The sequence below is a fragment of the Zea mays genome, chromosome 4, assembly GCF_902167145.1.
Source record: "Zea mays cultivar B73 chromosome 4, Zm-B73-REFERENCE-NAM-5.0, whole genome shotgun sequence".
Lineage (NCBI taxonomy): Eukaryota > Viridiplantae > Streptophyta > Magnoliopsida > Poales > Poaceae > Zea > Zea mays.
Genome location: NC_050099.1, coordinates 175,097,434 through 175,115,788, shown reverse-complemented (window position 1 = coordinate 175,115,788; position 18,355 = coordinate 175,097,434). Strand labels below are relative to the sequence as shown.

Below are 18,355 nucleotides of genomic sequence, written 5' to 3'. Positions count from 1 at the left end.
GCATGATTAGCTATAAAGGAAAACCACCCTCTCAAGATATGCCTCTATGATAGTGTTGGGTACCGTAATTAGGGGTACCCCCAACACTCCTAAACACGGCTGGTAACCACCCTCAGCACAAACCACAAAGACTGATGGGCGCGGTTTAAGTCAAGGCTTCGTCTACCCAAGGGACGTGATCTCGCCCGAGCCCAGCCTCGGGCAGGAACTGTAGTCCTAGACGAATTTACGTCTCGCCCGAGGGCCTCCACAGGCAGCGGGCGCACCCTTAGCTCGCCCGAAGCCCAGCTCGGGCAGGCTTCGTCGAGAAGCAACCTTGGCCAAATCGCCTTACCAACCGACCGTATCGCATGCACATTCAATGCGAGGATCACCTGACACCTTATCCTGACACGCGCGCCTCAGTCGGCAAGGTCGAAGTGACCGCAGTCACTTCGCCCCTTCACTGACTGATCTGACAGGAAAACAGCGCCGCTCGCCTCGCTCCGACTGCTGTGCCAACCACCCGGGTAAGGTTAACAACAGTCAAGTTCAGCCTCGGGTGCAACAGGAAGCTCCGTCTCGCCCGACCTTAGGCCTTGACCTCGGGAGGAGGTCTCCGCCTCGCCCGATCCCAAGACTCGGCCTCAGCCTCGGCCTCGGGAGGAATCGCGTCCTCGCCCGACCCTGGCCTCGACCTCAGGAGAAGTCTCCGCCTCGCCCGACCTTGGGCTCGGACCGACCGTGCCACAAGGGATACATCATTACCCTACCCCTAGCTAGCTCAGGCTACGAGGGAACAAGACCGGCGTCCCATCTGGCTCGCCCCGGTAACAGGTAATGATGGCTCCCCGTGTGCGTCCATGACGCTGGTGGTTCTCAGCCCCCTACGAAAGCAAGGAGACGTCAACAGTATCCTAGCCGCACCGCCAGCTGTGCTTCTACAGGGCTCAGACACTTCTCCGACGGCCACGTTATCGTGTACACAGGGCTCCAGCACTTCTCCGACGGCCACGTTGGCATGTACACAGGGCTCAGGCATCTCTCTGCCAGACACGTTAGCGCATAGCTACACCCCCCATTGTACACTTGGACCATCTCCTTGCATCTATAAAAGGGAGGTCAAGGGCCTTCCGGCGGGAGGGTCGCGCGGGGAACGAGCAAACGAACATGCTCACTCTCTCTCTCTCTCTCTCGCGACGCTTGTAACCCCTACTGCAAGCACCCCCGGTGCGAGATAATACAAGCCGAGTTTCCCCTTGTGTTCCATCTTGCGCCAACCCATCTGGGCAGGGCACACATCAATAAATTCACTGGTCGGCTCGGTTGAGGGTCCCCCGGGTCCGAAACACCGACAGATAGCAATTCCCTACCGTTCCACGATCTCACCCTGCAGTTTCTGATCGTGTTTTATCTAACCCACCTGCCTAGCTCCCATCCCATCAGGCACAATGACATCTGGATTGAACAGCCAGGGTTGCAGTTTAGGACCTCTATGCGAAAGCAGGAGGACCCGACAGCCTGGGGGCCGGCTCTGAGGAACGAGTGCTCGTTTCATGGGGTGGTCCGGAGCCTGTGCGGCCGGTTAACCTGGTTCCGTACTCAAAACCCTACACACTCCACCACTCCGTGACGAGCACCCTAGTACTTAGAGCTATAAGTCCTGTGGGTCCGACAACTTGGGGTCCGGAACTAGAGAAGAGACGCTTGACTCCTAGGGTGGTCCGGAACCATGTAGCCGCTTAGCCTGGTCCCGTACTGTGGGCCTGCATATTCCACCACTCTGTGACAGGCGTCCTAGTATCTAGAACCACCATCCAAGGCGTCCGGGCACACAACTTGCTTCCCCTAGCCAAAACACTACAAATCCCGAGCATGTATCAAAGGATGAAAAATGCCAGATGACGGGGTCTACGGGTGTATCACTAACGTTCTTTAGCTAAAGCTGTGTACAGATCCAGGTCTCGGAGAGGCTGCCTCCCGAAGGCCGTTGACAACTCTTTTATACACGCTAGTGTCCAGCCTCGACACATCGAGCCTGCACCCCAGGCGGGGGCTAGGTACAAGGGAAGTTAACAACATGATCGGGCAACACACAGATAAGTGTTAAATACTGCTTAATAGATAATATCTATTACTTTACAAAAATAGGGGAAGGTCTGAGGGCCGGTTCTAAGGAACGGATGCCCGTTCCATAGGGTGGTCCGAAGCCTGTGTGGCCGGTTAGCCTGGTTCCGCACCCAAAACCCTGCACACTCCACCACTCCATGATGGGTGTCCTAGTATTTAAAACTATAGTCCTGTGCGTCCAACGAACTGGAGGTCCGGTTTTGAAGAACAGACACTTGTCTCCTGGGGGGTCCGGAAGCCATGTAGCCACTCAGCCTAGTCCCGTGTCGTGAGCCTGCATACTCCACCGCCCTGCGACAGGTGTCTTAGTACTTGAAGCCACCGTCTAGGGGGTTCGGACGCACAACTTGGTTTCCCAGGCTAAAATCCTGCATACATATGTTATTACATTTTGCTCTCAAGCAAGTGTTATTACATTCCCTTACAAACGGGACCCAGCTCCATCTCTGCAGGAATGGACTACGCTGCACCAAGAAGAGTCGCGCTGGAAGCTGGCTCCGGGCTGCCTCACCAGCGGCAGCGACCACCTCTGCATCAACGGATCGCCGGCGACAGCAACCACCTCTGCACCAGCAGCGACAACGACCTCCGCCTCGGGCGGCTAGACAGCAGCAGCGATCGCCTCAGGGCAAGCGCTGCTACGAATTGGGCCTCGCCCCCGTCCTCCTACGGAGGGGGAGCAGTGAGGCCATTAAAGCCAAAGAGCCGAGGGACTCAGCGGCAGGTGGCCCTGATGGTCCTGGCAGCGGAGGCAACCACCTCTGCAAGGGGCAGCCTCACCAGCAGCAGCCACCACCGCAGCACCGACAACCGCAGCCACCTCCGCATAAGAGGTCCTCGCTCCTGTCCTCCCACGGAGTGAGGACAAGACCATCCAAGAACGCCGCTGCCACTCCCGCAGCGTACGACGTCTTGGACAGTCCCCCCGTACGGCCGGTGGCGCAGGAGAAGCCGTGGATGTGGCGGACCCGCGCATGGCGCGACCTTCGCTCGTATGGTGGACGGACAGTCACGCCCCGACCAAACGGCAGGAGGCAGCGTCGGAGGCGGCGGCGGGGCCACCCAGGCCAAGAGCCAGGCACGCGGCAGCTGTCAGCGCCTGCACCTGGCCGGCCCCGCATAGCCGAAGTTCGCCTCCTTCGCGTCGCTGGTGAACCCCTCTCCTCCCCCGAATGCTGGAGGAAGAAGCGGGCCGCTGGCCCACGCGGGAGGCAGAACCCCGGCTCGACGCACCTTCCGCCCCAGCGAGGATGATGAACATCCTTGAAGCTGAGGGTGGGAGAGAGGCCGCAACCCGACTTGCTTCCCCCCACCACAAGGCTGGTGGTCATCCAAGTCCTGGGTGGCCGCCGGCGAGGGGCTGCAGCCGGGCTGCATGATGAAAATCCTTGAAGCCGAAGGGCGGCGAAAGGATACCAACCCCTATGGGGTTGCACTCCTCCAATGGCGGCAGGAAGAAGACAAGATCGGCGACACCACCACCGGCACACCCCATCTGGAGGCCTGGAAGGCGGAAGGGCGCGGTGGTCGCAAGAGGAGCGAGGCATGCCTACTGCCCAGGGGGTCGTCCCCTTTTTAAAGGCAGGCCCCCCACTCGCGCCCCTGAAGCGTCAAGAGTGAAGTCTCCTCCCCGGCATGCACCAGGGATCTCACCTTATGACACGGGGGGCCAGGCCCCACATGTCATAAAGACCAACCCAAAGGAGGAGCGTGCGACTGCCCCACGGTTACGCGCCCCTCCATTTTCGGGGCAACCAGTGGTCAGGAAGGCGAACCGCCGCGGAAGGGGCATGCAACCGCCCCACGATCAAGCGCCCCTTCATCTTCGCCGTAACCAGCGGTCAAAGAGGCGAACCGTCGCGCGAGCAGCGTGCAAACACGCCACGACTGAGCGCCCCCTCAGTTCCGCCACAACTGGCGGTCCAACTCAGGGGCCCAGGCCCACACGTCATGTAACCGGCGCGCCGGTTACCGTGTGCAAAGAAGCCGCACCGCTGCCTGCGCCAATGCCTTGTCTTCTCGGGACTCTCACGGATTCTGAAAAGGCAAATTTTTCAGAACCAGTGCAGCGACTCGAGGCAGCCCCGTGCATGGCCAAGCAATGCCATTAAGTACGACGGTCACGGGTCAGCCAGCCGTAAGGATAGGCACGACAAGTGGCGTGGTCATATGCGGGCCGACAGTAATTGCAGCAACAGGCGTGCGGAAGCAGCGGTCCAACCACCAAACAGACTCTGGTCCCACCTGCAGGCTCGCATCCTCCCCTGAGGTAGGACCGGGGCCACTGTCGGTACCCTAAATCAGGGGTACCCTCTCCTACAGCATAAAGGCATCGCACCCATGCGACGCCTTCTGGCCGCGCGGAGGACCGCGCCCAACTCCACCTGATGGGCAGGCCAAAGGGCGTCACGTGGCGAGGAAATGCACCATGTCTCAGTAAGACCGGACCTCCACGGAAGGTCACAGGGCCCCTGTATACATACAGGTCCGGAGCCCCGGGGTAGGTCTGAACCCCGGCAGGGTCCCGAAACAAGGACCTTGGGGTGTGCAGAGGTCCGGTGCTGACACGTGTGCAGGCTTTGATCTCCGCTCCCTGCGTAGGAGAAGGCCCGCTGCTTGTGGCCCATGACGTAAGCCATCGGGCCGAGCCTGACGTAAAGCCGTGTAGCCCCTGCATTTATTGAGGAGAGGACGTGCCGCCTGCCACGGCGCTGACGGACGACGTGCCCTCTCAGCATTTAATGTGTCCCGTCCCATCCGCTGGCAGGCGGCGTCAGGGTCATCCAGCAGGCGGCGCGCCTGCTAGGTCTGCTGGCGAACAGTGCGCCCGTGCCAAGCAACGCACTGTGTTGTCCCTTCTACAAGAAGCTTGCCCTGCACGCCGAAGATACACAGAACTCGGGCGACAGAACACAAGGGGATTGCCCCGACAACAAATATTTATAGTTCCAAGTGTTATATTCTCTGTGTCCCTGGGCCCATATATCGGGGCTCCACTACAGGAAACGCATAAAATTTCGTGGGCCCAGATATTTTCGTCGGCCGGCCCACGAAAATAAGGAAGGTAATTTCGTCGGCCTCGTCACCGACGAAAATACAGAGTATTTTCGTGGGCCGGGGGCTATGTTCGTCGGCAGGCCCACAAAAATACTGAATATATTTTCGTCGGCCTCGTAACCGACGAAAATATGTGTTATTTACGTGGGCCGAGGCCGTGTCGATGAAAATACGACAACTATTTTCGTCGGCCCCACTGAGGCCGACGAAAATACGACAACTATTTTCGTCGGCCCCAATGCGGCCGACGAAAATACAAGACCTAAATCGCCCGCGTGCCCGCACCTTCTCTCTCGCTCTCACTCGTTTCTCTGTTCGCCGCGCCGCCGCACGCCGCGCCGCAACCGCACGCCGCGCGCACGGACGCCGCACGCCGCGCGCACGGACGCCGCACGCCGCTCGCACGCACGCCGCGCCGTGCCCTGTCCTCGCGCCGCCACCGCACGCACGGACGCCGCGCGGCGCCGCACGCACGCCGCGCCGTGCCCCGTCCCCGCGCCGCCCCTTCGCCGTGCCCTGTCCCCGCGCCGCCCCTTCGCCGTGCCCCGTCCCCGCACTCCCCTCGTTGTGCCCGCCTCGTCGCCGTGCCCCGTCCCCGCGCCGCCCCTCGCCTCGCCCGGCCCTCTCCGTGCCCGCCTCCTCGCCGTGCCCCATCGCCGCGTCGGCCATCGCCGTGCCCCCTCCTCGCCGTGCCCCATCAGCGTGCCCGGCCCTCGCCGTGCCCGCCTACTCGCCGTGCCCCATCACCGTGACCCATCGCCGCCTCCTCGCCGTGCCTCCTCGCCGTGACCCATCGCCGCGCCGCCTATCGCCGAGTAACAAGGTACTTAGTCGTTTTTTATTTTCATTAATTGTTATCTTGTTATCTTGTCATCTTGTGATTATGATTTGAGTTAACTTGTCGAGTTTAACTGTTGATTGCTTTAATTCAAATTCATATTTGTCTCCGAGATATTTTTTAATGTTTAGAGTTTAGTTTTAATCGTTAACGATAGCGAACTGTATGTGTCACCCGTTCGGGAACGACGAACGTCACATTGGCTTGTGAGGTTCGTCGTTCCGGAATTGTCCACGTATTTTGGGCAGCCTGAGAGTGTAAGTCGATGCTTGTGATTTGTGACATGTGCCTTATGATTGACGCGGAATTTCGGTTGTGTAACCCAGTTGTTCTCTAACACACCATGTTCAGGCGTGTGCTTGGAGAGCAGCGAGGTTATGCTGCCGAAATTTCGCGACAATCATAGGCTACACGTCACAAATCACAAGCATCGGCCTACACTCTTGGGTGGGTTTAGGGCCTTTACCTAATAGGGAGTTCACCTAAGCCACGGACGATCGTTGATGTTCTTTGTCTTTTGTTTAGCCTTTGAAATGGACGATGATCGGAGGGTGATGTATGACGGGTGGAGAAAGGATGGGGCACATTCGAATGAATGGATGGGTGTAACAAAGGCTTTTCTTGAGCATGCTTTCAAAGATGCAACTGGTCGTCTAGTGAAGTGTCCTTGCAATCGCTGCGAGAACAAGTGGCCTCAGAAGAAGGAAGAAATGGAGAAACACCTTTGCAAAAGTGGGTTTATGCCGAACTACCTTGTATGGTACCGGCATGGAGAGTCTATTAGACGCGTTGACGCGGAGGTGGAACTTGATGACGATCATGATAGGATGGACGACATGTTGCATGATCTTAGTAGGGATGTTGAAATGAACGCTGAGGAGCCGGGGCAGCTTCCACGCGATGCTCAGGAATTCTTCCGGCTACTCGCCGCGGGAGAAGAGAGACTGCACGAGCACACTCAGATGTCAGTTCTTGGGACTCTCACAAGACTAATGGCGATAAAGTCGAAGCACAACATTTCAAACAGTGCTTACAACGACATTGTCCAACTGATGGGCGAGGTTCTCCCGGAGAATCATAAGTTGCCAAAGAACATGTACTTCGCAAAGAAGATGTTGGCTGGTCTTGGGATGACATATGAGAAGATCGACGTGTGTCCCAACAGTTGCATGCTATTCTTTGAGGAGGATGACAAGCTGGACCGTTGTAAGCATTGCGAAGCTTCTAGATATGTCGAGGTGACAAATGATGAGGGTGAATTGGTAGTTACGAAGGTCGCAGCTAAGCAACTTCGTCGGTTGCCCATCATTCCTCGGCTTTCAAGGTTGTTCCTCAACAAGGAAATAGCTCTGCATATGACGTGGCCAAAGAATGGTGTACGTCTCGTCACTGATCCAGACATAATGGTCTATCTAGAGATGGCAATGGGTACCCGAAACCCGAAACCCGATGGGTTTTTACCCCATTAGGGTACGGGTTTGGGTCAATTTTCATACCCATGGGTTTGTTAATGGGCATAAATGTATACCCGACGGGTTCATGGGTACGGGTTTGTTCCTATAGTACCCAAACCCGTGAACCCGTGGGTTTTTTAAACCCGATCAAACCTAGTGTATATTGTCATTTTATTTTATAAACGAACAACAAACTTGTTATCTACCTATTTACTTCCTATTTTTTTATCAAATAGTGAATGTAATAAGTAGTTGGTGAGTGTGTTGCTTCCTTACTATTATAGTTATTACTAGCGTTATATATGTGGTGGATCTATAACTTAGTGCAAGGTAACTTGATTATACAACTTATTATTTGTATTTAATTCTCTCTACTAATATTTTTTATACCAAATCATGAACTCGTTGTTCATTACATAAATTTTAGACCATGATCTCATTAATCATTACGATACTTATTGATTATAAAAAGAATAAGTATATTGGAGATAAAACCCGTGGGTAACCCGTGGGTACCCGCTAACCCGATGGGTACGGGTTTGGGCAAAATTTCAAACCCGTCATGGGTACGAGTTTTTTAATGGGTGTAAATATTTTTCGCGGGTACGGGTTTGAGATAGCAAAACCCGGCGGGTTTGTACCCGTTGCCATCTCTAGGTCCATCCGTCGGACGGTGATGCGTGGAAGGCATTTGACGAGTTTGATCCCGAATTTGCAAACGACCCTAGGAGTGTACGGCTTGGTCTATCGACGGACGGATTCACACCTTTCAATACTAGTGCAAGCCCTTACTCGTGTTGGCCTATCTTCATTGTGCCATATAATCTTCCTCCTGAGTTGGTCAATAAAGAAGAGTTCATGTTCCTTGCACTAGTCATCCCAGGCCTCGAGCATCCAGGGCCAAAGCTGAATATGTTTGTTCGCCCTTTAATTGAAGAGCTGAAACAATAGTGGAGAGGTGTGAAGGCTTATGACAGCCATACTGAAAAGGAGTTTACCATGCGCGCTGCTTATTTGTTGTCAGTGCATGATCTGCTGGCGTATGGAGATTGGTCTGGATGGTGTGTTCATGGTCGGTTGTGCTGTCCCATATGTATGAATGATACGGATGCATTCAGATTGAAGCATGGTGGGAAAGTGTCATTCTTTGATGCTCATCGACGTTGGACTCCATTCAAGCATGATTTCAGGAATTCGCTTACTGCATTCAAAAGTGGAGCCAAAATCAGAAATGGGCCACCAAAGAGGCAAACTGCACCGCAGATAATGGCATGGCATGCTTGTCTGAAGTAAGGAGACAATGATAGGTTCCAAGGCTACAGGGAGGACCACAACTGGACCCATATTTCATCAATATGGGAGCTTCCGTATGCAAAAGCCTTGATCATGCCGCACAACATAGACTTGATGCACCAAGAGCATAACGTTGCTGAAAGCATCATAAGCACATGTTTCGATGTGACTGATAAAATGAAAGATAATATGAAGGCAAGAAAAGACATGGCTGAAATTTGTAAGAGACCGATGCTCGAGTTGAAAGTAAGCGATAAAGGGCATGAGAGTAGGCCGAGAGCTGATTACTGCCTCAAGCCAGATGAAAGGAAAGAAATATTTAAGTGGTTGAAGAATCTGAAATTTCCAGATCGATATGCGGCAAATCTGAAACGGACAGTCAATCTAAAGACCGGTAAATTGATCGGTTTGAAAAGCCATGACTACCATATTATTATGGAGAGGCTGATGCCCGTGATGTTTCGAGGCTATTTTAAGGATGAGCTTTGGAGCATATTTGCAGAGCTGAGTTACTTCTATAGGGAAGTATGCACAAAGACGGTATCGAAGAGGTTGATGCAGAAATTTGAGAAAGAAATTCCAATTCTTATTTGTAAATTTGAAAAGGTTTTCCCGCCAGGATTCTTCAATGTGATGCAACATCTAATTGTGCATTTGCCTTGGGAAGCTTTGGTAGGCGGACCAGTGCAATTCAGGTGGATGTATCCTATAGAAAGGGCGTTGAAAAAGCTCAGGGCGTCTGTTCGCAACAAGGCTAGAGTCGAAGGGTGTATTGCGGAGGCTTTTGCCCTTAAGGAGATATCTCAATTCTCAACCAGGTATTTCGCTCGAGCCAACAATGTGTTTGCTCCTTCAGTGCGACTTCATGTCGAAAATGAATCGCCCCAAAGCACCCTTCAAATTTTTGCGAATCCGGGTAAAGCAGTTGAAAAAGGGAGTGTACGTCACATTGAAGGATCAGATTTGAACACGCTAATGCTATATATGTATAGCAATATTGACAGCACACAGGAGGCGTTCGAGTAAGTTTTCCTCATAGTTACGTCCATTTTCTCATCTCATAATTTCTATAGTGTGTAATCTCCATGTTTCTAATATGTCCAGCATGTTTGATGAAGAATGTTGGAAATCTACTAGTAAACCTACGACCATCCAATTAGAAAATCTTCGACGTGATGGGTTGAAAGGTGGACCAAACTTCGTGTAGTGGTTTCGTAATTATGTTAGTAATTGTCGTTCTCTCATTGTCCATACTTAATCTTTGAATTTTGGACTTGGAAGATATAATGCATATACTAATTCCTTGTATAGGTTTCCAAAAACTCTGTGCACCCGGACTTGCAGCAAATGGCACATACCTCTGTGTCCGTCCGGAACTATACTCGCTATGATGTAAATGGATATCGCTTCCGAACCGCGAAATTGGAGAAGAGTCGACCATTGGCAGCCACCACCAATAGTGGTGCGTTGGCAAGTTCATATGTTGACGATGACAAAGTAGTGGACTATTACGGTGTTCTTCAAAACATTGTAGAGTTGATTTTCGATGGCCCCAAAGAACTTAAAGTCGTGTTTTTCGAGTGCGACTGGTTTGATGCTCATAGTGGGACTCGTGTCGACAAGTATGGTAATGTCGAGGTGAAGCATAGCTCTAGGATTCTGAGCAGTATGAGCGATGTTGTCCATGCAAATCAGGCAAAACAGGTGTACTACCTGCCATATCCTCACCCAAGCCTTAGGGCTTGGTGGGTTGCAATCAAAGTCAACCCACAAGTCGTCGCTCCAGAGAGTGCTGACTACGTGAGTACGAGCAGGGACAACGATGATGTTGTTTTTCAACCAGAAGCGGCGTCGAATCAAGACATAGCTCACCGATTCCATGTGACCAATGGAGAAGGCCTTGAAAATCTCTGTTGCAATTCAAGCGACTTAATTGAAGAACCTAGGTCAAAGCGCAAACGACCTGTCGTCGTTAGAAGATCAGTAAGGATCCAACGAAATCAAGAGCGTATGAATAAACAACGAGCCGAAGAAGCATCATCGGATGCGGATGACTTTTGATTAGTATATTTCTTTTAGTTAATCAATTAAGCTATGTATTCCAATTTTCACATTATTAATTTTCATATTATTTGTTTCATATACTGTGGTTTGACATTAATTTATCTACAGTTGAACATGTTCAAGCATAGGAGATCGAGGAGGAGTGGGAGCAGCGCGGCCAGCGAGGACAGCTCGGACAGTGGGCTTTTTTAGGGCACCTCACAGAGCCGACAGAGGCAGCAGCAACTTCTCGATTGTTTAGACGAAGTGCATGGTGAGGAGGGTGAGCAGGAGGCTCCTCAGCAGGATGCTCATGTGCAGGGTGAGGAGGGTGAGCAAGATGAGGAGGGTGAGCAGGATGAGGAGGTTGACCCTATGGGGGCAGGCAGCACGGGCAACTCGTCAGATGGTTCTACGTCCTTCAGGTATTATTATGCATATTAGTTTAATTGATATTAGTTTTAAATCATTTCATCATATTGAATTTACTTGTATACTTAGGTATAAGAAGAGCAATGCGCTTGGTCCGAGACCTGCCGAGAGGAGGCTCATCCGGCCGCTTGGAGAATGGTGGGGCTTATTTCTGTTGTGTTAATTTTTTAATATGAATGTGATTGCACTGGTTTACTTGTTTTATTAATGTTTGTAGGTCATGGGAAGACTTGACTTGGGACGGTACAGGCAGACGTCCCAAGGTGAACGCGGTGTTGGGTAGCCTCTGTCGCTTCTACTACCCTGGCATGGTGGAGCTCAATGGCGAGAGGTTCGCGGCTATGCAGTGGGCCGACTGGGGTCTGAAGGACTATGTCCAGCCAGGGGAAAGCAGTAGCGGAGGGGGAAGTTCGGAACAAAAACGAAGGACTTGTCAGGTGGCTGTGTGGGACGAGTTCTGGGTGAGTTTACTTTCGTATATAAGCAATTCACTGAATTATTGCTTCTCCTAATCTTACTTTAACTTCACTTCTCCATTGATATGTAGGGGAGGTTCCAATTGCCGGATGACATCGAGAACGATCAGGCTCAGTGGGCACGTGTGAAGAGGCACTTTCGGAAGTGCGCTGATAAGGTAATCAAGGATGCCATGTACAATGCTCGCATCGCGGCCATCAACTACTACTACAAGAAGATAAAAGGGCAGAAAATGAGCAAAGCATTAGGGGCCAATGAGATCTACCTCACAGAGGAGCAGTATCTGGAGAGCGTTGTGGATTGGCTGGCGAAGGACGTGGAAGCCTGGAGGTGGTTGGCTAAGAGATGGGCGTCGCCTGAGTGGATTGCAGAGTCCAACAAGCACCGTGCCAACCGTGGCACTGAAGGACCGGGGCACAGGTACGACACCGATGGACACCTTGGTACCACACGCCGCATGGTAAGTATATAAATCAAACTTGTATGTTACATCTATTACAATTCTATGGTTTAACTCTTCTTTTTCATGCAGGAAGCTAAAAGTGGAGTTGCTCCAAGTTTTATGGAGGTTTACGTCCGTGGTCACCGTGGCCCTGAGCCGACGAACCCTGATGAGCTATGCAGTGAGGCGACAAGGGAGAAAATGGTAAACAAGTTTGTATTTACGAATTAAATTGTATGTTTTGTGTCTAACTCCAACTCTAACTTTCTTTGCAGAATGCATATGGGGAGGAAATGACTCAACGCCATGGGCCTGATTTCGACTGGATGCATTCAGACTTAGATGCCTCGGCGTTGTACCACAGTGGTGGGGGTAGAAAGCATGGCAGGTGAGGTGTTTGTGTTTGATTCGACGATTTCATTAACAAGAATGTGTCCACTTAATGGCTCAACTATGTGTATCATGCAGGTTTGCCTTTGGCACCGGCGTTGTGGAGTATAACAGGACAATAGGTCAAGGGAAGACATCGTATTCGGGAGGGAGTTCTCGCTCCTCCAGGTCTGCTCGAGAGGCTCAGCTGGAGGAGGAGACTCGGGCAGCACAGGAGCAGGCTCAAGCAGCACATGAGCAGACTCGAGCAGCGCAGGAGCAGGTTGGGCAGCTGACGCAATATATGGCTTCTTATTTTTAGGTAATTCGTCTATCTCATCACGTGTCGTCATTGAATTCAAAGTATAATGTTGCGATTCTAACGTTGCATCCATTTGCAGGAAATGACTACTCGACTCGGCCCTGATATGAACTTGCCCGCTTTTCGCCCTCCCCAGGTAACACTATTTGAACACTTCAATTCCATAGCAACTCTTTTTTTTATTATAAAAAATGGCTCGCAGGCACAAGGATGGGGACAGCGGCCAGGACAAGCTCCAGCGTCGCAGCCACAGTGGACCGGTGTTGGGTGGACGCAGGCACCTCCAGGCACTTGGACGCCTCCACCACCCCAAGGATCGCAGCCAGTCCCGGGATGGGTGCCACCGGTCTCCCAGCCACCGGCGGGCTCTCAGCCATTTCAAGCGTGGATGGCACCGCCACCGACGGGGTGGGTGCCACCACCTCTAGGGTGGCCAGCACAACAGTACCCGTGGATGCATGCACAGCCTCCTCATCACCATGGATCACAGGTGACGTTACATGTTTAGTTTTATGCAAATATTGACCAAACACAACAATGTATATGTATAGGGATAGCAAAACACAGCCTTATTTGAATGATTGATGAATTGCAGGGTTCAACGTCACATGCTCATGGATCGGAGGGTGCTGTCAACGTCCAAGACTTCCTCGTCCATGGTTCTGGAGGGAGTGGCCACCTTCCTGGTGCCGGAGGAGGGAGTGGCCAAAACTCCCACAGCCCGCCGGAGTGAGTAGTGACTTTGTTTATGGACTATGTATGTATATGTATAGACTTTATTATGGATGTGATTATGCTATTGAAACTATGTATGGACTATGTATGGAATATGTTTGTGAATGTTGTTTGTGAAGAGTGCATGCTTGTGAAATCTGTATATGTGATTGTGTATATGTTTATTTTGCTGTGAATTAATAAAAGGTGCAGAAAAATCTGTTTTGGGAGGGTATCCTGAATTTTCGTCGGTCTGGGTGGTGGCCGACGAAAATACGTGCCCCAGATATTTTCGTCGGCCTGGGTGGTGGCCGACGAAAATACGTGCCCCAGATATTTTCATCGGCCACCACCGGGGCCGACAAAAATAAAGAACCTATTTTCGTCGGCCATCGAGGCCGACGAAAATAGTCAGCCGACCAACTATTTTCGTCGGCATTGTGGAAGCCGACGAAAATAAGGTGTTTTCGTCGGTACCGACGGAAATAGTTGCCTATTTTCGTCGAACTTATTTTCGGTGGCTATTTTCGTCGGCCTGCCAACGAAAATAGGTTATTTTCGTCGGTTTAGGCTTATTTTCGTGGGTTTTTGGCCCACGAAAATTTAGGCGTTTCCTGTAGTGGCTCAGTGCCTTTGTGCATGCCCCCCTTCAGCTATAAAAGGGGAGACATGCGACGTTACAATACCCAACTCTAGGCAGACACTCTTAAGTTCATATAAGCTCCCAAGCAATACATCACACAGTGGAGTAGGGTATTACGCTCCGGCGGCCCGAACCACTCTAAGGGTCTGTTTGGTTGGGCTGTGGCTGTGAAAAAAAGTTGCTGTGGGCTGTGAGCTGTGAAAAAAGCTGCTGTAGGCTGTAAGCTGTTAAAAAGCTAAAAACCGTTTGATGGAAACCACTAAAAGTCGTTAAAAATTCTTCAATATATGTTTTCACAGTTACATCCGAAAAGCCACTAAAAGCAGGTCCAGAGGTGCTTTCAGATTTACACTACGAGAAAGTCGGCTTTTAGAAAAAGCTGATTCCTGGATCTAGCCCTTTGGTTGGCTTTTGGCTTTTAGGGGGGCAAAAGCCAAAGCCAAAAGTCAAACCAAACACACCCTAAACCCTCGCGTGCTCTCGTGTGTTGATCCACCAGACTCGTAGCAAGCAAAACGCTTAGGTCTCTCCTCTCTTTAGGATTTAGGGTGTGTGCAATCCGCCACTCGGCCGGGGAGATTTCCTCTCCGACATAGATATATAGAATGGTGGCAGAGAACATGGGAATGGACTGTACGCAGGGAGGAAGGAATCGGAAAGGCAGAACAGAGAATGGGCAGAACGTGAAATGGTAGACTACTATTATAGTCTTAATAAGTAGTAGAGATATACTGCTGTAAAGAAGAAGAAATGATGAATAACGCCCAACCGTGATTCTTCTTTCTTCTAGTGCGTCTGCCTTTGTTGTATGATTCTTCGAGTTCTTTTTATTGCAGGTGCAAGGTGCAGGTGAGGTCGTCGGGGCCGCGGCGCTGTGTGCGGCCAGCGATGAAGCAGCGGCTGCCGTCCCACGCCGTCGCTGTCCACGCCCTCCTGTGTGTGTAGGCCTGCCTTGCAATTTGCAAATTGTATACAAAAACAGATTGCAAAGGCTAACGTTTTGGTCGGCTTCCTTCACTTGTTGGCTAGTACGTATGATTCTCCATGCCATGATCCACCTCTTTCTGATTGCTGTTGCTCCATACTCATCAGGGTGGTGACTGGTTTGTGGCTATCATTGTTCATTGATCGATCAAGGGCTTATTAGTTAGCATACTAAATAGTGGACTAGTGACACAACTAGAGACAGCTAGATGAGCTCACACAGGAAAAGGAAAAATAAAGCACCCCAACTGAACCACTTCTCTGTCCGTGTCTACCGACTGATGAGTGAGGGCCACAACTTTATTTCCAGAGCTATACTATAGTCATGTATATGTATATAGTCCATTTAAATACACACACATAGATAATTCGCTTTTATGAAAACATAAGGCTGGCCCCAATGATAATCCTATCTTATCACCGTACCTGTTATGGTTAACATATGTTCTTCCTAACACCCATGTTGATGTACTATCAGAATTTCTCATTATATAATAATCAATCCCCTTCTGCCATGCCATGTCGTGGGTGGCTGATGAGGCCACAGACCAACAATCTAAGCCACATATATAGATACAACCATAGCTGCCATCCACTAAATTAAGAAAAGCAAACAAAAATTAAACCATATCATCATCATGCATCCATCCACCGCCAATCTAATCTTTGCTAAGTAGGTTTGCGGCCCGCTATAAAAAGCTCCGGAAAGCCATCCCCTCGCTTCACACTCACACAGCCATCTCTCCCAGTGTCCCAGCTCAGCTTAGCAATCCGTCTCTCTATCTACAGGCGGGGGAATTAATAGATGGAGGGCAAGGAGGAGGACGTTCGCCTGGGCGCCAACCGCTACTCGGAGCGCCAGCCAATCGGCACGGCGGCGCAGGGCACGGAGGAGAAGGACTACAAGGAGCCTCCGCCGGCGCCGCTGTTCGAGGCGGAGGAGCTGACGTCGTGGTCCTTCTACCGGGCCGGGATCGCCGAGTTCGTGGCCACCTTCCTGTTCCTGTACATCAGCATCCTGACTGTGATGGGCGTGAGCAAGTCGTCCAGCAAGTGCGCCACCGTGGGCATCCAGGGCATCGCGTGGTCCTTCGGCGGCATGATCTTCGCGCTGGTGTACTGCACGGCGGGCATCTCCGGCGGCCACATCAACCCGGCCGTCACCTTCGGCCTCTTCCTGGCGCGGAAGCTGTCGCTCACGCGCGCGCTCTTCTACATGGTCATGCAGTGCCTGGGCGCCATCTGCGGCGCCGGCGTCGTCAAGGGCTTCCAGGAGGGCCTCTACATGGGCGCCGGCGGCGGCGCCAACGCCGTCAACCCCGGGTACACCAAGGGCGACGGGCTCGGGGCGGAGATCGTCGGCACCTTCGTGCTCGTCTACACCGTCTTCTCCGCCACCGACGCCAAGCGCAGCGCCCGCGACTCCCACGTGCCCATCCTCGCGCCGCTCCCCATAGGCTTCGCCGTCTTCCTCGTGCACCTGGCGACCATCCCCATCACCGGCACCGGCATCAACCCCGCGCGCAGCCTCGGCGCCGCCATCGTCTACAACAGGTCCCACGCATGGAACGACCACGTGAGTTTCATTCTGGCCATGTCGATCGATCGAATTCTCATGCTGCGGCGCGAGTTCATGACTGACCTTGGATTTGAACTATTATTATTGCAGTGGATCTTCTGGGTTGGCCCCTTCATCGGTGCTGCTCTTGCCGCCATCTACCACGTGGTCATCATCAGGGCCCTCCCCTTCAAGAGCCGTGACTGATTATACGTACATTGTTTATTACCAACAGCAACCATGCAGCATACGAATCATCGTTATTAAGCTATATATGTATAATATCCAGCATGTCTTGTTAATTACTAGTATATGTGCTAGTAAGTGGTGCGTGCTCGCTCTTCCATCGCTGTCGTCGTCTCATCTGCTATTGTTCGTCATATATATATGTCCATGTGAGCTAGCTAGTGTGTATCACGCGCGGAGGCCAGTTCAGCTAGCCATCAGTCTGCAATGCACTTTGTGACTTCTCTGTTTAGTCCTCTCTCGCTTGGGTTTTGGTACGGTGAAGTATATAAACTAAGCATGCATATGTGTAAAAATTCAAATTCAAGTGTATGCATGCATGCCAATAATGAAAGTTAAGAAGAAGACTCCCTGTTTATGATAAGATGTTGTTGTACCGATTTATTTGATGTGTCCAAACGTTGTGACTTTGGTTCGAATTTAGTCGTAACATTAAAAAAAAATCAAAGTTAGTGACGTACGGCAGCTATGCATGTATACCTGGAATTTGTCAAATGGTTCGACCTCTTTTGTCGGGGAGGGGGAGGGAGCGATAAATAACTATATATATATTTCTTCTTTTAATAGTGGATAAGGTCGGCGGATAACATAAAATAGCTCATCGTCAACCAAATGCATGACGCCATGAGTAATAAGCAATGCTATCATTTTCTCTCTCTCTCTCTCTCTCTCTCTTTCTCAATGCTATCGGGACTGCCGGACTGGCTCTAAAAATACTACCGACCATGCATTCTAGAAATTTTATTTGTAAATGATGACTTTATTATGCAGGATCGGGATTATACGAATAGTATATATATAGTTTATATAGAACTATTGACGAAAAGAAAGAGTCAGTGAGAGGTCTCTTTCAGAGTAGGGAATGGCAATGGCTCTGCTCCACTATAGCGTGTGTGTTTTTGCTTTGGCGGCACGCCGGCACTTATCATATGCGACAAATATTATACAGATCCGTTTGCTACAGCTCAACTTATCAGTTAAATAGTTTTATTGGACAAGCTATTTTTCGAATAACTCTGCTGCTGGTAGGGTTGAACCTTGTGAGGGTCGAGGCACACCAGAAGCGACCAAAACTGTAAGCTAAGCCGTCATAAACATTTCACCTAACATCTTAGGCCCTGTTCGTTTTTATTAAATTCATGAGGATTATTGAGAGAGATTGAATCCCCTACAAGTCAAAATCTCCCTCAATCCATTCCAATCCTCCTCAATCTCCATAGATTAGAGATGAAACGAACAAAGCCTTATGTGGATGAACCAAAAGAAGCATCTAATTAAGCTTCTTATCAAACAACCACACACTGTCTAGTAATACAACAACAATATATATGCAACAATTAGCTCAGCACAACAGTAACCTCATCAGCATATCAC

General features: G+C 51.0%; 1 protein-coding gene across 1 annotated transcript; it reads left to right on the top strand.

The window, feature by feature from the left end:
• Nucleotides 1-15,901: 15,901 nt before the first annotated feature.
• LOC542014 (plasma membrane intrinsic protein 1) lies at nt 15,902-17,326 on the top strand. Its single transcript, NM_001111661.1, is given in 2 exon segments — nt 15,902-16,753; nt 16,847-17,326. Coding segments are annotated over 2 exon segments (867 nt in total). The 5' UTR covers nt 15,902-15,982; the 3' UTR covers nt 16,943-17,326.
• The last annotated feature ends 1,029 nt before the right edge of the window (nt 17,327-18,355 follow it).